At 38.8% G+C, this 23,462-nt stretch overlaps 1 protein-coding gene across 1 annotated transcript; it reads left to right on the plus strand.

The window, feature by feature from the left end:
• The first annotated feature begins 4,506 nt into the window (after nt 1-4,506).
• Nucleotides 4,507-22,323, plus strand: LOC127935911 (interferon-induced very large GTPase 1). The gene is made up of 6 exons (XM_052534135.1): nt 4,507-4,659; nt 13,115-13,499; nt 14,347-14,452; nt 15,005-15,604; nt 16,509-16,579; nt 16,984-22,323. Exons 1-6 carry the CDS (start codon nt 4,640-4,642, stop codon nt 21,769-21,771), a joined length of 5,970 nt encoding a protein of 1,989 aa, XP_052390095.1. The 5' UTR covers nt 4,507-4,639; the 3' UTR covers nt 21,772-22,323.
• Nucleotides 22,324-23,462: the final 1,139 nt, after the last annotated feature.

Here is a 23,462-nt window from a genome sequence, read left to right on the forward strand (position 1 = left end):
ATGAACCTGGAGAGACGGAGAGAAAATCAGAATATCGTCTAAATAAACGAAGACGAAAATGTTAAGCATATCTCTCAGTACATCGTTGATTAATGCTTAAAAGACTGCAGGTGCATTGACGAGGCCGAACGGAAGAACCCGATATTCAAAGTGCCCAAGTGGGGTATTGAAAGCGGTCTTCCATTCGTCCCCTTCCTTAATGCAGATCAGATGATACACGTTACGCAAATCTAACTTAGCGAAGACCCTTGCTCCCTGTAAAAGCTCGAACGCGGATGCCATAAGCGGCAAGGGATAACGATTTTTAACGGTAATCTTGTTTAGCCCCCGGTAATCGATACAGGGCCGTAGAGAGCCGTCTTTTTTCAAAACAAAGAAAAACCCCACACCTGCAGGCGAAGAAGAGGTGACAATAGTTCCCGCGGCTAATGAAGCAGACCGATAACTCTCAAGTGCTTTGCGTTCAGGGCCAGATAGAGAATACAAACTACCACGAGGGGGCGAAGTACCAGGCAACAAATCTATACTGCAATCATAGGGACGGTGTGGAGGAAGAGAAGTGGCCCGGGACCGACTAAAGACCGCCCTCAGATCATGATATTCCTCATCATGTCTTCCTAACATAGCACCTTGCAGTTTGACAGCCGTGTGAATGGTTCTCTCTTTTGCTGGATCCATCAGCTGGCCGGATTATTCTGTAGTAATGAAGAGATGGGATCCAAATGCAAATGAAAGACAGTTTATTGAGAGAGCGGTGACACAAGCTTCTTAGAGCGGGAAATCAAGTAGCTGCAGGTTATGCAGAGATAATTTGTCTCTTTTAACTGAAACAGGCTGATTGCAAAACAAAGGAAAGTTTACAGGGCGGTCTCTGAAGAGGGTCCCCTTTTAACAGGTCAGTGGCTCTCTAGTGACTCTGGTGAGTGTCTGGAATGCAAAGGGTACTCAGGGAGACCGGCTAGCGGAACTTAGACTCCTTGTCCCCACGTACTGAGCGGCTGGAGTGCACTGAGCGCAGCTCGGGGAGATCGTTGACAGCGGGAGGGCTGAACACAGTAGGAGAGAGGTTAATAGGCAGGGATATGGAGTAGCTGACCTGAACCAGGCAGAGACAGGACTGAGACTAGACAAGACGGATACAGCAGGGTCTGTAGATAGCCACCAGCATCATACTCTGACGAAATAATCCAGCAACTGGCAAGAAAGCAGAGGACATTAAATAGCAAGCGGGTTAGAGGGGGGAACAGGTGAAACGCATCAGCGAGAAAGCGACTAATGAGACACAGCTGAAGAGGGAAAGGGAAAGAATGAGGAAGTAATCAGCAGGGGGGGGGGGGGAGGAAAGGAAAAGCTAGAGAGAAGAACCAGACTCATAACAGTAACGTTACTTCCTAGCATCTTTACAAAATCTTTAACAAAATCAACAGTTTACTCTACAGTAGCTCAACAAATATGATTTTAACACATGCGAACCGTGTTATTGGTTTCTAATACTTACCTTTGTAAACACCCTCGTCACTGTTCGATGATGACGTATCCTCTCAAGTGGCATCATGGGATTGAAAAGCATCCAATCGATGAACACTCCAGAATCTGGGCTGAAGCAATAGGACTGTGGCAAGTGGGGCGGGGCCGAGAGGCGTGGGAACGAGGAGTGAGGCCAGGTGTAGTGATTGGAGATGAGCTACACCTGCGTCCCACCGCCAGTATCGAGTCCCACGTAGGAGATGGAAGGATATAAAACTGGAGTGACGACCGTGAAGGACGAGAGAGGACCAGGCCTGGGACATTATTTTATGTGTTTGCTTTTTATTTGTGCGCGTCAGTCGCCGTGAGGGGCTGACGCGCTGTTTTGTGTTTATTTTGAATATTAAAGTGTTTTTGATTGTGCGCCGGTTCCCGCCTCCTTCTTCCCAATGAATAGGAAGTTCATATCGTTACAGTAGTGCCGAAGCCCGGGAGAAGGAGGGACGCGCTGCTGAAGATCCCTCGCCGCTGTGGTGAATCCGCTGTGCCCTCGAGCAGGCGAGGTACGTGCCGCCATGGACGCTCGAGGCGGTGGGCTGGAGCGAGTTGCCGGGGATGGGCGAGCTCGCTGCCGATCGCCCACGATATGGAGGGGCGGCTGACGTCCGTGAGGGAGCGGAGGAGTCGGCGCCGTTCGCCAGGGGGCCGGAGCCTGCTGCCTCCGTGACGGAATCCTGAGGGGCAGGGAACGTGGGACTCCTGCCGCTGCCCAAAATCGGAGGAGCCGTCGCCGTCCACCGGGCGGCGGAGGAGTGTCGTGCCGTCCTCCGAGGGCCGTCCAGTGCCACCGCCGGGCACCGCGGAGGAGATCACCCAGCCGGTGGAGGGCCGAGCAGCAGTGCGTCTGGGAACCGGATTTTTTTTTTTTCTCTCTCCCCTCTCTCGTCCCTGTCGCTCCTCCTTCCATCTCCTTTTCTCTCGCCTCGTCTGTCCTACCCCCATGTTCCCGCAGGTCCCTGTGAGCGGTCCCCCCTGGAGGGAAGGGGGGGGGGGGTAGAGCGCAGTCTCGAGGGTACCCCCCGGCCTGCGAGGGGCGATGGGGGTATGTGGCGAGTGGGGCGGGGCCGAGAGGCGTGGGAACGAGGAGTGAGGCCAGGTGTAGTGATTGGAGATGAGCTACACCTGCGTCCCATCGCCAGTATCGAGTCCCACGTAGGAGATGGAAGGATATAAAACTGGAGTGACGACCGTGAAGGACGAGAGAGGACCAGGCCTGGGACATTATTTTATGTGTTTGCTTTTTATTTGTGCGTGTCAGTCGCCGTGAGGGGCTGACGCGCTGTTTTGTGTTTATTTTGAATATTAAAGTGTTTTTGATTGTGCGCCGGTTCCCCCCTCCTTCTTCCCAATGAATAGGAAGTTCATATCGTTACAAGGACATCCAGGGATTTTTGCCTACCGTTTTATGAATACTGCGGTTTTGAATGTACTTCTTTCTTAACATACTCTTTTTCCCTACTATAAAGTAGGTAAGTAGGCATATTAGAACATAAATTAAGTATAGCCTATGTATGTCCAAATCTCACGAAAATTTGTGCAATTCTTAACTAATCTTTTATGAACACTGAGGATTCAAACATACTCATGAGCTCGGCTACTGCTATTTTCTCACTGTAATCTCTGAAAATAGTTAAATCCTAAAGTATTGTTATTGTAACATTTTTTGGAGATTATAGATAGGCTTTCAATTCAATAAATGATAAGTTGTTTCCTCTGAAAAGCTGTTTATTCAGCGTAGTGAAGCCTCTCCTACATTGACATCCATTAAAAATAACTGCCTCTGGTTTCCATTCCCATATACTTGCAAACCAGCCATTAAACTTTTTTGACTAAAGGTTGCACACTTTCCTTCTAGTGGTTTTGGCCAAACACGTTGGTGGGAATTTTAGATTTCAGTTTCACTTTTCAGTACAGTGGCTGTAAATCATCTACTTGCATCCTTTGTCAGTCTCTGCATCTCTAACACAAGTAATAAACTTCTTAAAATGTATAACATTTTTAAATTAACTGAATTTCTTATCTCTATAATACAATGTTGTCAAAAATTTCTGTTTTTCTACTTTAGGTTTGTCAATTTGTAAATGCTTTATGCCTGTTTATGGTACAGGAGTATGATGTGTGTAAAACAGGTCTAAATGAATAAAACAAACCATTCTCTTTGTGCAGATGTCAGGTTTGATGGTTTTAGGAATACAAGAGCATTATTTTCATGATTTTACTTTGCAGGGTTTTTTAATAACCTCTGGCAATATACTATTTCTACTTCCCTTCTAGTGGTTTTGGCCAAACACATTGGTGGACGTTTTAGATTTCAGTTTCACTTTTCAGTACAGTGGCTGTAAATCATCTACTTGCATCCTTTGTCCTTCTCTTCATCTCTAACACAATAAATAAACTTCTTAAAATTTAGTTACATTTCTAAAATTAACTGAATTACTTATCTCTATAATACAATGTCGTCAGAAATTTCAGTTTTTCTACTTTAGGTTTGTCACTTTGTAAATGCTTTAGGCCTATTTATGGTACAGGAGTATGACGTGTGTAAAACAGGTCTAAATGAATAAAACAAACCATTCTCTCTGCAGACGTCAGGTTTGATGAGTTTGAGGAATACAAGAGTATTATTTAAATTATCTGACTATACTTTTTATTATTATTGTGTTTTTGAGATTTTTTTATTTGTATGTACTGTAGATGTTTCATGTGGACAAATAAGGCAAAGTGCAATCTCCCGGTGAACTGGAAATCATGTGATTTATCTGAACAAGAAACCCTATTCCTCCCAGTGTTGCCAGGTCCTCGATTTTCCCGCGGAATTGGGCTACTTTTACACAGTTGTCGCAGGATGTTTTTCATTTGCGTGGGTTAAAGCGACCCCAATAACGTGATATTTAGCCCCTGGTACATTTTTATCAGAGGAATCGCCCCAGAAAAGCGACTGGGCTTGTTCTGAGTAGCAATTGGGCATGTTTTGCTGTGAAAATCTGGCAACCCTCTTTGTAGCGCACCGTTTCATTTGTGATCGTGGCTTGCCTTGTTTCTCGTCTTCATATACAGTGTGTAATGTTTGAGTTGTTTCAGTATTTTGAATCCTTTTGACTGTCAAGCTTGGATGGATTCCGATTACAACAGGTGATTTTCATTTATTATTAATTATTTTTATAATGTACATATTTGTGTTATTAAGGAGAAACCTTTATTTTATTTAATGACACGATGCATGTGCTATAATATTTATTTATGTCCTTAATCGTTTTATTTGATGATTTACATTTAATCATGTGCATCCATTTTTTTCTTTGCTAATGTCACATTCATAAAATTTCAGCTTTCATCTTTATTTACTTGACCAAATATCCATTAAGTTTTTATGCAAATTGTTCAATACAGTCAATTTCCTGGGAGTCAGATGAAATATATAATTCAGTTGCATATTATGAGGTGGAGTTGGAGCCGTTTGATTTCTGGGGACATTCTAAAAACGCTTGAGGTGAAAAACGCTTAACTTATAAACAACGGGCAGTTCAAGCTGTCTGAATTTTGATATAAGATTTTGCATACAAAAAGTAAGCTCGTAGCTTCGTAATGTTATGAAACACATGGATTATTTTAGCGATCTCTTTTTGCTACGTTTCTGGACCTCAATTATGGACGGAGGTCTTAAGGGTTTAGAATGACATGATGGTGAGTAATTACCCAGAAAAATGTTTAGTGCTAAATGGTTGAAAAAGGTTAACAAAAACACTTGTAAATCAACATAATTTTTTTATATATAAAAATAAGATGTTATATTAACTTAATGTCTTCAACAGCATACACAATAAATGTCTGCCTTTTAAATTATTACAGGGATTTCTTGCCTACTGTTTTATGAATATACTGCGGTTTTCGAACGTACTTCTTTCTTTAAAGTACTCTTTTTCCCTACTATAAAGTAGGTAAGTAGGCATATTAGAACTCAAATTAAGTATAGCCTACGTATGTCCGAATCTCGCGAGATTAGTGCAATTCTTGCCTACTCTTTTATGAACACTGAGGATTCAAACATACTCATTAGCTCGACTATTTTGTCGCTGTAAACTCTGAAAATAGTTAAATCCAAAAGTATTGTTTAGTGTAAATTTTTTTGGAGATTATAGATAGGCTCTCAATTCAATAAATGATAAGCTGTTTCTTCTGAAAAGCTGTTTATTCAGCGTAGTGAAGCGTCTCCTACATTGACATCCATTAAAAATAAATCCATTTCCACATACTTGCAAACCAGCTGTTACACTTCTTTCACTAAAGGTTGCACACTTTCCTTCTAATGGTTTTGGCCAAAAACACATTGGTGGACGTTTTAGATTTCAGTTTCACTTTTCAGTACAGTGGCTGTAAATCATCTACTTGCATCCTTTGTCCTTCTCTTCATCTCTAACATAAGTAATAACATTTAGTTACATTTCTAAAATTAACTGAATTACTTATCTCTATAATACAATGTCGTCAGAAATGTCTGTTTTTCTACTTTAGGTTTGTCAATTTGTAAATGCTTTAGGCCTATTTATGGTATAGGAGTATGATGTGTGTAAAACAGGTCTAAATGAATAAAACAAGCCATTCTCTCTGTGCAGACATCAGGTTTGATGAGTTTAAATAATCAATAGAATAAAAATAAGATCTGTATGTTGAATCAACTTAATGTCTTCAACAGCATACACAAATGTCTGCCTTTTAAATTATTTATACATTTAAATGTATTATTATTATTTTTAAAGCATTTTACAATATTTGAAACATGATACCTATTCTAAAATCTGAAGGTTTATTTTAAATATCATCATCATTAATAACAATTGATTGGTTAATCTTGCTTTCATCAAGGAAACTGGACCATGAAAGGCTTTGCGCCTTTCTAAATGTGAAAATATGGCAGTTATTATCGTCTTCCTGTGAGTGAGGTGGCTGACTGTTATCTGCTGTGTTTTTTTTTTTTGTTTTGTTTTTTTGAGCGAATTTGAGTCGTGACTTCAATGGAGAGCAAAAATAGGAGCCTGACAGTAATCGGGGAAGATTCCACTTCAAGGCATCCAGTTTCCTCATTGAGGGACTCTGGATTGGAGAATGGTCTCAATAACCTCGGTTGAGAGACCGGAAGCTAAGAGTTGTGCCTCCTTAGAGACCACACCTACAGCCTCTAAGCTCCATGTGGGGCGCATCCTCCGCCTGCAAGAGGAGATCTCTCCTGTGCTGTTTTGAGTGCTGTCAAAAAGAGAAATCAGGCCCAGGAACCATACCCGGGCCGGCCAGAGCAGGGCTACTAATGTGGTGTCTTTTGCCGGTTCTCCGAAGAATCAAACTCAGTCAGGGATTTTTCTCTCAGAAGAAAAGACTTTATTTTAAGCAAAACAAAGCAGAGAGCTCCTTGCAAGGAGATCTCTCGAATGTTATTTGGTATCTCCTTATATACACTATATGGGGCGGTTCCACATAGTCAAACTTTTCCTTTATGCTCACAATTTTCATACCTCCTTAGAGAGGAGAGGCCCCCTTGCTTGATTTATTCTAAAGAAAGGCCCTGTATGTATGTCTGACCATGTGTTTCTCATCAGTTTTGTACATTCCAGGGCGTAGGCAACTTTCTATTAGATTTTAGACCCATAAAATTTTAATAGAATAATAACTAGCAGCAAAAAATGGCTAGATTCACATTAATTATATACTTGATTAATTAAAACCTTACTAATAAAAATCTTCCAGCCGGACTCCGTCCCGACGTATTCTCTCCAGAAATTCCGGTAGCAGAGCAATCAGGGAAAAAATTTCTCGGTCAAGTCTTTACCATGGCGTCCATCCCCAGTGGAGCTGAATGAGTCAGAGGAAGCCAGAGGGGACAGTATGATGTCTCTCGAGTCGCAAACAGATCCACCCAAGTCTGGCCAACCTCTCCAACTCTGCTTCATCACCTCGGTGTGTCTCGTCAGTAAAGCTGGTTCTGTGATTAGCGGTAAATGTCCATCACCCGCTTTGAAATGGAGTGGCACTTACAACGCAGAACCGTAGTTTGCTGACAAACTATGCAATAACATGTTCATAATCGCAGATGATTTGCATGCGGTTATGAACGAGATATTGCATAGCTTGTCAGCAAACTACGGCTCCGTATGGTAAGTGCTGCTCCATTTGAAAGCAGGTGATGGACATTTACTGCTAATCACAGGATGAGACACACATGACGCATGCAATTAATCGTGCAGCCCTTATATATATATACTGTATATGTTTTTAAAATGGCACAGCTTTTTACATTTTTAAATACCTGAAAGTACGTACTTAACATCAGTCAGTCAAGGTATTATAATATGATATCTGGTAGATAGAACTTTAATTATAATTCATAACCATGTATGAATACACAGACATTTTAACTGAATTTAGGACTGTTGGTGGTGCTTTGTTTGTCATTCAGTGTTTCTGTAAAAAAAAAAAAAAAAAAAAAAGTTTATTATGCTGATAAGAGGATAATAATAATCTGAATTCTACTAACAACAACAGTAAAACATGCAATAAGGTTGAACGAGCTGCTAGATTCATGAATATTAATCAGGTTGTGTCCATTCACAGGAACTGATTTGCTGAAATCAAAACAGGGACGATAATAAGTGAGCACCAGCAAATGAGATTGTTGTTTGTGCATTAGTTCCACCCACTACTGGAAAACCTGGCATTTTTTTAAAACTTAAAAAGAAAAAATCCAAAAGGACTTCTGTTATTTTGACAGGAAAATACAACAAAGAACATAGTTTACATGTAACGCATCAACTCTGCATGATATGTAAGACTCGCACTCTCTCTCTCTTTCTCACTTTGCGCATTTGAGAGAAAGTGACGCGAGTCGTGCGCCTTCACATCCATTGAGATGCGCAACTGAAATATATCACAGATCGCATGATGCAGAGTGTTCGGCGAATTAATATATATATATCTGTGCTAAACTTATACTTAGCCTCAAAATCACACACTGGCGAGTAAACTCTGAGAATTTATTAGCCATTGGCTAATATTATACATCATTTAGTCACCAGAGTAAAGATTTAGTCACATATGTGAGTGATTTACTCACAATGTATAGGGGTGGTGCAACAAACGCAGGTCCTGTCAGCATAAACCCACCGTCATGGTCAGTTTTTGCTTGTTGTCCAGCCTAGGACCCCGACAGCATCCGGGTCCCTGGGGTTAGCTTTGTCCCCTACATGTTCTCAGGCCCCTTGGCGCCTGAACTGTAGGAGGTCAACAAGATGACTGGTCGTTAGTCTGGGATATTGTATGTATTCGTTACCAGCCCTTCTCAGTGCTCTGGGTGAATACCATTTCATCCTTCCTGATAGCACGACGTGATTGTATTGTCCCCGTAGCGTCTCAACCTAATGGCTTACGAAGCAGTACGAGTGTATTATCAAAAGGGAACATACTCGGTTAATAACGTAACCTCGGTTCCCTTAGATACAGAACAAGTACTGCATACTTTGCCATGCTATATGCAAGGACACCTCATGTCGTCTCTTCAGTCTAATTAAATCTGCTTGCTTGGGTGAGACGGCTGCTTATATAGCCCGATGCCCCCCCCCCCCCCCCCCCTTTGGCAGATTTGGACGTAATCTAGGGTAAGGTATGGTTCTCCCTATTTGCCCCATCAACCCTGGGAATGGACGCCATAGCCCACGAATGCCCCTGATCCAGAATATGGTTGGAAAGAGTGGAACCTTTTCCAAAATGTTTTTTTTGACGGAGGCAGTGTGCAAGTGTGATTGACATAATGTAAGGTCGAATTTATTTTGTGATGTGAAAATTTTGCATGCGAAATTACTGCCCTGTTTCTTCAAGACCTTTTTTTTAAAGGGAGTAACACCAGCCACTCTTAAAGTATATGTGACAGCCATATTAGCTAACCACACTTACATAGACGGCATCTCAGTGGGCCATCATCCCCTGGTCCCCAATTTATTCAGGGTTCACGACGGCTGGGACCATTCCACCCTGCGCGAGTTCCATTATGGGATCTATCCTTTGTATTCAAGTCAAGTCACCTTTATTTAAATAGCGATTTAAACAAAATGCATTGCGTCAAAGCAACTGAACAACATTCATTACGAAAACAGTGTGTCAATAATGCAAAATGACAGTTAAAAGCAATTCATCATTGACTTTTGTGATGTCATCTCTGTTCAGTTTAAAAGTGTCTGTGAATTTATTTGCAATCAAGTCAATGATATCGCTGTAAATGAAGTTACCCAAACTAAGCAAGCAAGAGGTGACAGCGGCAAAGAACCGAAACTCCATCGGTGACAGAATGGAGAAAAAAACCTTGGGAGAAACCAGGCTCAGTTGGGGGGCCAGTTCTCCTCTGACCAGACGAAACCAGCAGTTTAATTCCAGGGTGCAATCTGGATTACGAGGGTTATCAGGACATCCATTTGAGCACTTGGAATCTGTGTCAAAAAAAAATAAAAAATAAATCCTGACTCTAAATACAGTAATACTGTTAGCTTCATCTTCCCTCAAGAGAGTTGGGGATTTACAAGCTCTTTCTATTTCACCTTCATGCATAGATTTTGCACCAGGATTTGTGAAAGTTTTGCTGCGACCAAGGCCTGACTGTCCCTAAGGTCGCTTCAAATCCTTTTTCACTTCCAGCAAGTTGTCTTGGAGGCTTTCTTTCCCACAGAGGCGTGGTTAGGAGATCTAAGCATTTGTCCTATCAGGGCACTAAGATCTATGTTGATCGTACAGCCCGATGCCGGGAGTCAACAGTGTTCATTTGTTTTGTAAGTAAAAATAAAGTTTATGCTGTCACAAAGCAATGCATGTCCCATTAGCTGGTGTAGGCTATATACATAGCCAATCAGGTGCACGGGTTTGCGTCGTCCTTAGGAAGTCGAGCTTATTCTACAAGAGCGGTGGCTTCATCGCAAGCCTTTCTTAGTGGATCTTCTGTGGATGATATATGTGCTGCGGCAGGATGGACCTCACCGAGCAATTTTGTCAAACTTTACAGCGTGGTTGTGAGTATGCTCCTTTCCGTTTTAGCAGATGCTTTCCTAGCATTTGCATCAGGCGTGATGATATAGCGTTCCTATACGGTGATTTCACTGAAGCATCGTTGTGACCTATGAAAGGGAACATCTCGGTTACATATGTAACCACGGTTCCCTGGAAAGGGAACGAGAAGCTGTGGTTCGGGCTGTTCTATACCTTGATAATTTCCTTAGTATCATGAAATCTGAGCGAAATAGTGCGCAGCACTCAGGTATACTATGCTTACACATGCATAAGGTGCTACCAAGCACTATTACCATACTGTACCCATACAGTGACATCACCTCAGCATCTTGTTTCCTATTCAGGGAACCGTGGTTACATATGTAATTAAGATGTATTGTTTCATTTGGTTAACTAGATGTGTATTAACAGTGTTTGTTTAAAATCTCTTAATTTGTGGGAGGACGCCAGTGCACAGAAGCATTCTTTGTTTACATTAGTTCAGAGTTACTGCTAGTTTTAATGTAAAATAATGCAATTTACTTCATAAATTATAACTTACATCATTAAAAAGGTCTACGACAAATGTTTTATATCGATCTTGACTTCGTTTTTCATTTAGCCTACCTATCTCCTGGCATGAATTAAGAAATAATTGTGGTATGACTGTGACAAATGGCTGCCAACTGCTCCAGGTGTGTGTTCACAGTGTGTGTGTGTGTGTTCACTGCTGTGTGTGTGCACTTTGGATGGGTTAAATGCAGAGAACAAATCCTGAGTATGGGTCACAATACTTGACTGTATGTCACGTCACTTTAATTTTGTCCTTCATGACAACTGTGAAGAGGGTGTATTTTTTTTATAACTCCGTTTAAATTATATTAAGCCTTAAGTTCTGCATAATTAAGGGTGTGGCCACTTGAGTGACATGTGGATTGCCACTGCTGACACTACCGTCAAGCTTGGTGGGCATGGCTTCAGCAACCAGCTCCTGCCTTTTTGTCCATAATCAATAATTCATTATTTTTTAATTAATCAAATTATACTACTCTACGCACCTCCTGGCATGCTATTGCACTCCACACTTGAGGTAGTCCTATTCCGCTTGACTTCACTCACTTGATTGGTCGAGATAAGAAGTGATCCTGCCTGTGTAGTGTGTTCTGTATAGTATAATTTCTAATTACCCAGACACTGAGGCTTTTACTCTGAGTATAAGTCCTTTTTACCTGTTGAAATATCCATAAAATGCAGTTTTACACTTGCCAAATGTGATTACAAACTCTGCTTACTGAGTGAACAGTTCTTTCTGCTTCAGAATGACTTGATTTTATTCATGGTTGTTATATTTGATACCTTGATTACCTCATTCAGTCCTTTTCACCTGTTGAAATGCCTTTAAATGGTCAATAAAACCCATAAAATGTATTAGAGACGGCAATCATATTTTTGGCAGATGATCAATTTTCGGCACAACACCAGTGTGTACCGGCCCACTTCAAGCACTGGTTAAACCAATTATGTATGAATCCACTTATGGCTTTTTACGTAAGATGGAATTCTATGGGAAAACGCAAATAAAATAGTGATATTATTCACTTTATCTGTGGAATAAGGGCTTGTTCTTTTGACAGTGTTGTGTAACAAACAACAGTCTTCTTGAAGTTGTAAAATAAATATCAAGAAACATAGTTCCAAATGTCAAAATAAAACTTTATTAAACACCGCAATAAACCCAAGATGACGGCCGCCGCATCTGAATCTGTGTCTGTTCGCGCACTCGTTTTATACTCTTATCTCTTACCAAAGTTGGTAGTTTAATGGTGGAACTTGGCTAAATCAATCTTTTTGTTAAAACTTTCAGTCTGCCTCTTCCTGTTGGTTGCTGGTGGTCACATGAGACATTTATCAAATCTGTTTACTGCTACTTGTCAGCTTCTGGAAATCAACTAAAGTTCACAGGGTTACTTAAGTTCACAGGTACAATTCAATGGAAACTACCAGTACTTCTAAATGGGAGGAGCTTTATACATCCAATACTCTTTAACACTATCAGTACTGCCCAATGGGAGGGCCTTTATACATCCAGTCCTCTTCAAGACATCCAGTATTTGGGAATAATTCAGCATATTGATCAATATATTGATTGTTTTCATGGTCACACATAATATTTTAAGTAAGATAATACCATATTGAGTAAATAACATAATATAAAGTAAAATAACACAATAACAGTAGTTAATGTTTATTACAAGTAAGGTTTGACAACAATTTCCCTGGTCGATGTTTAGGTACATTAAGCGTTTTTCATGATAAAACGAATTTGAATGTCCCGGTTTCTGGTGTAGACTTTTACCATGTACTAATCCAAACAGCATTTAAATCTCTTTCTTCTTCTTCTTTTTTACATAAAGCATAATTTGCATTTGCAGATGTCACTTGTTTTGATATTTTGTATCTACAATGAAAGTTACGTTTGACGCAAAAAGTGATCAAATAATTTTTTATTTGTATTGTCTGTGGTTTATCTGATCCACCAAACCTGGGCAATGTTAATTTTCCTTTCCAGCCATATAATTATGGATCAAAGTACAGATGATGATGTCATGGACACCACTCCAGAACCATATGGAGATTCAGAAGATGTCATGGACATTTCTCCAGTGTCACACGGAAATCCAAATGATGTCAATCTTCCAGTGACACATCAATATAGAGTTAATGTCATGGACAATTTTCATGTAACAAATCAAGAAGCAGATGATGCCTTGGATCCAATGACACATAAAACCCCAGATAACATGACGGACAAACTTCCAGTGATACATGATGAAGACTTAACTAATAAAATAGAATTTCAGATACAACCAACTTCATTTCTTTCCACATCAGATGATCAAGACCATGGTGTAAAGCCTCTTGGGACCTCAAATAAAGCACATGGAGAATACAAGGTAAATGTGATAATACTCTTAAAAATAAACGGTTTAAAAGCAGAATCTTCCAGTGAACAGTGTATAGACCAAAATGGTATAATTAGCCAATTTTGTGCTTAATGCTCTTTAATTGTGCGGAAGTTGCACTGAGTTCCAACTAAAGATTTATGTATATTTGATTGTGCCAAACTGGAAACTATTGCACGTATACAAGGTACACATAAAATATTGTAAATTTAAAGACTGATATTCAGAAATCATTCAGTCCTTAATAAAAGTGATATTAAAACACATTTTAGGCACATTATTAAGAAATGTGCATTGTGCAATAAAGAAATACTCCAAATAAAGTTTAATTAATAATTTTGAAGAGAAATGTCTTTTTAAAGTTTTATTGTTCTTGCACTCTTAAAAATAAAGGTTCCAAAGGAGGGTTTTCACAGTGAAGCCATAGAATAACTAAAGAAACTTTCAGTGAACAGTTCTTAAAATAATAATTTTTCTCTCAGTGTAAATTATATTTAATTAATCTAAATAACCTTTTTGGACAAAAAAAAGGTTTACCTTTTGTGGAATGGAAATCAATGCAAGTAAAGATCAATGAAGCATCAATGCAAGTATGATCCTTTATTTTTAAGAGTGTTCCTTCGTTTTACATATACTACATGGCCCAATGTTCTAGAAATTGTCCATCTAATTCAAAGATTTAACTGTTTCACCTACAGTTTTTGTATTAACAAGCAGTCATGCAGAATAAACATAGAATGTGATTTTCAGATGCATAAACATTGTTACTCTTGCACAATTAAACAACCTTTAAAAATAATTTTAATAAGAAATAGGTCATTGCTTGTTATCTCTCCAGGATGATGTGAAACCAATAGAAGAAGGGATTAACCCGAAATCTAAAGGTAATGCAGACATTGTAGCACTGTGCTCAGGCTTTAATGATTCATCTCACAACAACACAGGTAAGAAATGCAACTGGTACAAATTTCTGTCATGAAATTCTAGATGGCACAGGTCTATAGGTTCTAACTCAATCTGAAATAATCTCATCATTATTGGCATGGCATTGCTGACTGAATCTATTTGCATCAGCAGCCAATGAGCTTGGTGCACATTGAAAGACTCATCCAGTACTTGCTGTAGCAGTTGCAGCGCACATCAGAAACTCTCTACCTTCCCCAGTCTAGCTGTATAGATATTTTATGGGATTATTTCATGTATGTTATATGTGCAGCAGCAGTATTTCTTACAAGCTCACAGCAGCATGTATGTGGATGTATTGGCAGTAACAAGTCTTGGTACTTGCTCTGCACAGCAGCAGAAGCATTGCAGATCTATTCCACCAAGACCAAACACATTAACAATGTCATTACCATACCAATAGTATATTACCATACTAAACTTTTCATGACAGAACTGTCAGTAAGAAACACTATTTCATTTACATATATTGTGGTGTGTTCTTACTGTACATTCTCAGAGTTTGAGAACAGCTCTGTGTTGTTTATTTTTAGATCACAATGATCCTGATTTGACTGTTGCATTATTTGGAAGATCTGATGCTGTCCAGTTTGGATGTGACAATGTTCTACTTGGAGATAAACAACAAAATGGAGAATTTCAAATTATCATTCAAAAGAGGAAGATATCAGAACATTGTGTCTCAGTGATCAACATGATTGGCTCCCAGGAGACTGATCTAAAACCTCTCATTCATGATATTGGTCAACTAGTGAATGAAAATGAAATCCATGCCTTCATCTTTGTTGTGCGATTGGGCCAGTTAACAGATGCTGATAAGATGGGCATTGAATGGTTACGGAGAATATTTGGTGACAGAGTTCTTTCATTTGTGATTATTGTCTTCACCTATGAGAATGAGGAAGAGTGTGACACTATAATAGAGGACCTGAAGAACAACTCTGTTCTGGAGCAGCTGCTGAACAAATGTGGAGGAAGATATCACACCTGCAGCAAGATCATGAACAAAAAATCAGAAATGAGAGAATTGATGGACAGGATTAAGCGTCTGTTCACTGACAATAATCAGCAGTGCTACACCAGAGAGATGTACAGCTCTATGAAAGGCCTGGAAAACAGTGAATATCAAAGTGGTAACACCCCTTCATTTTTAGCTTACATTTTTTCACAACTTCATTAAAAAAATTTAATTCAATATTTAAAAATAATAATGCAATAAATTCAAATATTATCAATATTAAGTAAGTTTTTGTTTGTGGAATTATGCCTATTTTTTGTTTTTTTTTAACATGATCACATTAGTATTTGTAGGTATTCGTAAGTGTGCTTCAAGTACAGATATTGCTTTCTGAGGGAGCATGCACCCACTCTTCATAAATTGTTTTAAAAAAATCATGTATTCATATCAAGCTTTACATAACACTCAAACAGACAGTTTGACAGCTTCAGTCAAACAGCTTCAGTTCAGTGAGTCAGATGTTGATTCAGATAAATGGAGTTGCTCATCCCTGCTTTAAGGTATCATAGATTAAAATCTGTGAAAATAGTTTAATAGATTGACTTGTGGTCATAAAATAGTCGATAAAAAAAAGCATTAGTTTTAATTGAGTTTAATACATTTTGATCAGTCTGTAAAGAAATCTTTAATCTCCGAAATACTTAAAAATGAATGTGACATTAAATTATCTTTATGCATCTTAACTATATTGAAATCATATATAGTATATATCAAGTTGCAAGACATAACTGAGTGTTGCTGCTTTATATTTGTTAGTGAATCAATATGTTTTAGTCACGCTGAATGTTCAAAAGAATCTGCACACTTCCATTTATACCATTTAATTAAATTAAATTAAATTTATGCATTTAGCAGACGCTTTTATCCAAAGCATTCAATCAGTTTTTACCTATCACTTGATAGGTATTTTTTGTTATTTTACCTATTACTTGAATCTAAAGTTTGGTTGAGCTTTTTTTAAATTATCTTAAAATAACCATTTTTTCTGTATTTTTCTCTGCTTTAATAAAATCAAACAGTAAGCATCAGCGACACTAATGCACAGCCTTTGGGGAGCCTGGTCCAGACTGATAATGGAGACAAACAAAAGGTAAAAACTTTTGAATTATTCATATTTTAATTATGACTATTCCACTATTATCACAAAAGTATTATATATAATTATATGTATTATAAGTATAATTATTACTAAAATAATTGTCACTCTATGTTTATGTGCCTGTTATGTTTTTTAGATTGTTTAAAAGTGGTTGGTTTTGGATATAGGATATATAAAAATGGAGCCTCAGATATATTTATGATATCATAGATTCTATGTTTATAGATGTAATAAATAATACCTTCAAATGTTAAATACCAATAAATGTAACAGTGAGACCATGGAGCATATTCATATTTTTTTTCGTATGCTTTTAATGTATTACCTTTTCAAAAAAGTGTACAAATTAACATTCCTTTTTCAATTATTCTATTTTATGGTACTGTATTTTTCAGCTATCTGCAGAAAAACTTATTGGGAGGCTTCATCTTGAAGGCAAACTAAGAACTGTAGACTTTCTTAAGCTAATTGCACAATCACAGTCCCAAGAGTTTTATGCAGAAGAGCAGCTGGCTTCAGTTTTTCTACAGAAATTGATGATGATGGACTACAGAGCAAGATACCTTCAGATAAAAGAGAATAATGAACAACACAAACAACAAAGGAACAATGACCCTTCTGAAGATGATGCTGATGCCTTTGATAATATTTTTGGAGAAACTGCTAAACCTGCTGATGAAACGAACAAATCAGATCCTGTCCACTTGATGGATGTTCAGATGGCTGTGTTTCATTGTGCTGATAGTTTCCTAAAGCAGCTCATGGTGACTAAACTCTCACAGTGTCAGTATGCTCTGCCTCTTCTTGTTCCAGATCCATTCACACAACAGATTGAGTTCCCACTCTGGACATTCCGACAAATTAACAAGAGCTGGAAGACAATTGATGATACAGGTAAAATTTCTAGCAAATTCCTGCCAGTCTACAAAGCAGAAACCCCAATGGTGGCTTTCTTCCGGTTTGGTCCTGCATCCTCATCCAAGTCTCAACTAATGAACAGCCTGATCAATGAGAAACACAACACATTCTTCCACAGGAACTGCCCAGGCAGCAGCAGAACCAGAGTCCTGATGGACGGAGTGGTGGAGATCGCTTGGTACTGTCCATCTGGAGAGAAAACAGACAGATTTAATCATTGTGTTGCGTTCTGTAACCTCCGTGGTGATGCAGGAGCGCATGAAAAACAGCTGGGTATCCTGACTGAAAAGGCCTCTTTAAATGTTGTTATTTTACCACAACTTGACAAGAAAGACAAAAGCATGACCAAGATCCAAACCTTCTACAAGGACTCAAAGCCACTCATCTGTCTTCTTACTGACAAAGATTTACCTCTGACACAAATGCGGGAAGGGAAATACAAAATTGGTTTGAAAAGCAAAAATCAGTCAGATGTATTTGAAGAAATCAGAAGTGCTATAAAAAATGGACTCCTGTCTACTAAATCATGTTCCTTCTTTAAGCTTGAAGATGTGTCCAAAAACAGTGATATCCGAGTGGATGAGGTCAATGATGATGATTGCAGGAAAGGAAAAGAAGCAGCGCAACAGATGATAGATTTACTGAAGGATAAAGATCTGACTGAAATCAAAGAATCATTCCTGCCATGTCAGGGAAACCTGTGGCATCAGTGGTGCCAGAAGAATAAAGAACTTCATCGACCTACATTAGGAGAACTACATAAGGGAAACAACATTGAAAAGAACAAAAGTTTCAAAAAATCAGAAATGCAGAAAATCCGTGAACTGCAGCAAACATCTGTCTTAAGTCAGTTTATGAAAATCTTTATTCAAAAACTGAATTCACAACTAGGAAATGAAGAGACATATTTTCTGAAATGGCTGGGCATCCTGCTAGACAATTACACTACTGAAAGTCTTTTAGCCCTTCTTCATGAGTATGATGAAAAATGGTCAACAGTCCTAAATCTTAAAAAGAAACATGATAAATCACAGCAAATGACAGCTTCACAAGTTGAACTTGAGACAGTATCTGAGAAACTACAAGCTGCAACCTTTGGCTTGGAGCACATACTGAGAGAGATCGGTCAGATATATGAATCATGTTCATCTGTAAAGAAAAATAAAAAAGACTTCAAATGTAACTTCTCCTCTCTTCCAAGTCTTGCAGCAGAGATGATGATCTCTGGATTTCCACTGGAGCTGATGGATGGCGATGCAGCCCATGTTCCTCTGATCTGGGTTACTGCGGTTCTTGATGCACTCATCCAGAAACTGGGAGACCAGAGAGTCTATGTGTTGTCAGTTTTAGGGATTCAGAGCTCTGGGAAATCCACCATGCTGAACGCCATGTTTGGACTGCAGTTTGCCGTCAGTGCTGGCAGATGCACCAGAGGAGCTTTCATGCAGCTGGTCAGAGTCTCGGAGGAGATGAAACAACTGCTGAAGTTTGACTATATTCTGGTCGTTGATACCGAGGGACTTCGTGCCCTAGAACTGGCCGGAAGGTCAACAAGAAATCACGACAATGAAATGGCCACATTTGTTGTTGGTCTTGGAAATATGACATTGATCAACATCTTTGGAGAAAACACAGCTGAGATGCAGGACATTCTTCAGATTGTTGTTCAGGCCTTCATGAGGATGAAGAAGATCAGACTGAATCCAAGCTGCATGTTTGTGCATCAGAATGTTTCAGATGTCACAGCCGGAGAGAAAAACATGGAAGGAAGGAGACGACTGCAGGAGAAACTGGATGAGATGACGAAACTCGCTGCTAAAGAGGAAGATTGTGATAAAGAGTTTTTCAGTGACGTCATTGCATTTGACGTTCAGAACGATGTGAAATATTTTGCACAGCTCTGGGAAGGCAGCCCACCAATGGCACCACCGAACCCCAACTACAGCAGAAATATTCAGGAGTTAAAGAACAGCATTCTATCAAAAGCTTCCAAATCTAATGGCATTACACTGTCTCAGTTCAGAATGCGTGTTAATGATCTGTGGAATGCACTGCTGAATGAAAACTTTGTGTTCAGCTTTAAAAACACACTTGAGATTGCAGTATACAGAAAACTGGAAACTAAATACAGTGACTGGACGTGGAGCCTCAGGAGCGCCATGATGACCATTGAAGACAAATTCTACAACAGAATTGCAAATGGAAACATTAAGGTTCAGGAAAATGACTTGTTGACTGAAATGAGAAAGACAAAAGAGCAGGTAGAAAAATCAATCATGTCTTACTTTGAGGAGGACAAAGACAAAGACATTCTGTGTCAGTGGCGTGGAAGATTTGAAACCAGAATCAAAGATCTTCATGATGACCTTGTGAAGGCTACAAAAAGGAAGTTAGATGAAGCAATTGAACAGAAAAAAGCCAGGGAGCAGCTGGATAAAAGAAAGACAGAGTATGAAAATAAACTTTTCAGTCGGAGCAAGGAACTAGCTCTGAGCCTGAGAAATAAAGGAATAGATGAACACATGTTGGAAAAGGAGTTTGAAACAATGTGGAGTAAATGGGTCACTGAAATGACCAAAGACACACCTCCACTGGCAGACATTAACTTTTTGGAGGATGTGACACGGATATTATCTGAAAACCATGAACTGACTCTTGTAGATGAGCGATTAAAACAAGAAGTCTACAAACTGATAGACCGCCGGAGTGATTATTGTGACTACATCATAATAAAGAAGCATCTGGAGCGCTCTGATGAGACAGCATCAGCGAAAGCTACTGAGAAAAGCAAGAGTGGGATGTTCAGTTGGGTCAGTCAAAAAGTTATCTCAGGCATAGAATATTTTAGATGGACTGAAAAAAAGCATCAAGTAAATGCTGAAATTCATTACTTAGTAAGGGATCTGACTCACAAAATTATTCAGGAAACTGAAAGGATAGTGAAGAAGTCACCAGTTGGAACACGGGGCTACAATGAGAGTTTTGTTCAAGAAATAACAGACTGTGTTAAAAAATCAGTACAGAATCATCAATCTGTGAACCAAAAATACAAACTGAAAAGGGAGTTTACCATAGATCTAAGTCTCCATGTGTGTGGGATTGCCATAAAAACTTTTACTGAACTCCACAAAGAATTCAGAGAAGCAAATGACCCAAGACTTTATCTTAATAAGCAAAAAACTCAATATTGGAAAATCTTCAAAAACTACTACAAAGGAACAACAACAACCACTATAATGAGTGAATTAATTTGCAGCAAACTTGAACCATCTATTTTACAAGCAGTTTACAACAAAACTGCTATTGGTTTGGCCGCACAGATGAGGTCTGACATAAAAGCCTTACGTGAGAACAGACCAAATCTGGAGAAACACATTCTGAGATCCCTTGCAAAAAAGGAGGACTTTGAGCAGTTCATAGAATACATTCATAATCCCAGAGAACACTTCAAACAATTCATAAGAAATGAAGTGAAAAGTTACTTCACCAAACAAAATAAAATTATCCTTAATGTTTTCAAAGGAAATCTAAAACAAAAGGAGCAGACTGTAAATAATGCAGTGAAAGCAGCTACAGTCGAGGTCAAGAGTAAGAGTGGAGACGGCAACATGTGGTTCAGATGCTTCACCAAGGCCCTGACAGATGAGCTGAAACTCACAGAGAACTCATGTGGTGATCTCAGTGAAATTAAAGATTTGGATTTTCTTGAGACCTTTTTGAGTGACAGTCTAGAGAAGAGGATGACAAACCTACAGAACAGTTTTAAAAGCATCAATGACATTAAAATGGAAAATTGCAGAAAGAGACCAGATGAGATTTTGATTGAGCACTTCTGTCAGTGCTGCTGGGTTCAGTGTCCTTTCTGTAAAGCCATCTGCACCAACACAATGAAAGACCATCCTGGAGATCACAGCGTTCCTTTTCACCGCAACATCGGTCTGAATGGGTGGTTTTACAGAGAAACAACAAACTTGTCTATTAACATCTGCACAACAGCAGTTTCGAGTGATCGATCCTTTTACCCAAATTCCTCAGATGATGCAGTCCCCTGGAAAGAATACAGAAGAGGAGGTCCTAAATATTCTAACTGGAGCATCACCCCTGACAACTCTGAGCTGCCGTACTGGAAGTGGTTTGTGTGCAGATTCAAGAAAGATCTGGAAACATACTACAGTAAGACATTTGAGGGACATGGTGAGATTCCAGATGAATGGAAACGATACACAAAAAAAGAAGCTCTGGAGAGTTTGGAAAAATACATGTAATGGAAATGTAATCACATGACACCCTTTCAAGACCCTGATTACAGATGATATTTGTACATCCTGGTTCACACAACACTGTATCCAAACTGATATATGCAGTACATTGTGCTTTTATATGATAGTTTTGTTATAAACACTGCTGAGTTTTTAATTTAGATGCATTATAGATGGGTTGATCAGTAACAAACAAAGTATAGAGAGACAAACTTGACTGTTAAAATCAGTAAGAAATGTTTCATAATTTACTCAGTCAAAATTGTCGATGTTCTTTATTTTTTGTGACTTTTTGTGACTTCTTCTATTTTTTTGTGACTTATTAGATCTAAAACAGAAACATTTGACTGTAATGTACAATCAAAAATTTATTTACTGTTGTTGTTGTTGTTTTATTATGTTGTATCTTATATCTACTCTGGATGAAAACCAAGAGTTAACATGTAAAAAAAAAAAAAAGATGAGCCAGAGATGAAAATGCTCCATGGTTTCCTATTTGTTAACCACCTAAATCTCCAGAAAGCTCTATTCTGATTAAAGCTGAGTGCATGAACTGAAGTTTGTTTTGTTTGTTTTTTAGCTCATAACTTACATATACCTATGCATAACAGAGGTATGTGCAGAGTAATTAAAAAGCTCTATAATGTGAATGTGTTTACGTGCACTTTAGCTTTAATAGTGACAGACAATATGTAAATAGAGCAAATTAACGTGTAATAGAAAATACACATTTTAATAAACTTTAAACTGAAACATATTTTTTAATGCATAACAGTATTAATTAAGTACTATTAATTAAATGTCTGCAGTGTTGCTCTATGTGCATTTATTTTTTTGAAGGAATATTAAGTGCCCATTTTTATTCTTCAGACTTTTTCAGCTAAAGTGCGACACACATTTTAATCTAGTTTGTGCTTAGATAATACAATTTATTACAACAACACATTGTAAAAATATGTTTTTAAGTGAAAAATGTTCAGAATTTAAAAGAATATCTTTATAAAAATAGACATACTAGTAGATTATGCTATTGATTGTAAACTGATCTGAAACGTCTGAAACGTCTTTACTTCGCAATAGCAATTACCACATTCAACACTAGAGTGCGCAAATACAGAATACTTTCTTGTTATTGACTCACTCAATACACAACAATCAGCATTGTTGTTACATAGCCTAGAGAGTATCTGTTAGGTGAGTCTTATTTCTTTGTCTAAATGAATGTGTTCCTGCGTTAAAGACAATTCATAAGAGTAATTTATGTTGCATTTTTCACTTTTATATTAAAAATATTTAACATTTCATCAGGGGCCTGTTTCAGAAAAGGAGGTTAAGTGAAAACTCTGAGTATGTTAACCCTGAAATGAGGGAAACTCTAGGTTCCCTATCTGTCGGTCACTACGAGTTATGTCGACCGACAAATGGGGTCTCACTTGGGAGGCCAATCATCTCTGATTTTAAGAGAAAACGCCAATGAAATTGGCAAGTGGATTAACACACCTGAGCCACCCCCCGTGCCAGCGGGTATAAATAGGGCGACAGGTGCATCCACTCATTAGATTTTTGCTTCGGAGCCGAGTAGTGGATGAAGAAACCTCTACAAAGCCATCATCTTTGTTTTGTTCTACTGTTCCTGGTCGGTGTGACGGCGCATTACAGCGGTGTCCCTGCGAGTCGGCGATTCCCCTGGGCGCTTC

This window comes from Carassius gibelio, chromosome A2 (genome assembly GCF_023724105.1).
Source record: "Carassius gibelio isolate Cgi1373 ecotype wild population from Czech Republic chromosome A2, carGib1.2-hapl.c, whole genome shotgun sequence".
Classification (NCBI taxonomy): Eukaryota; Metazoa; Chordata; class Actinopteri; order Cypriniformes; family Cyprinidae; genus Carassius; species Carassius gibelio.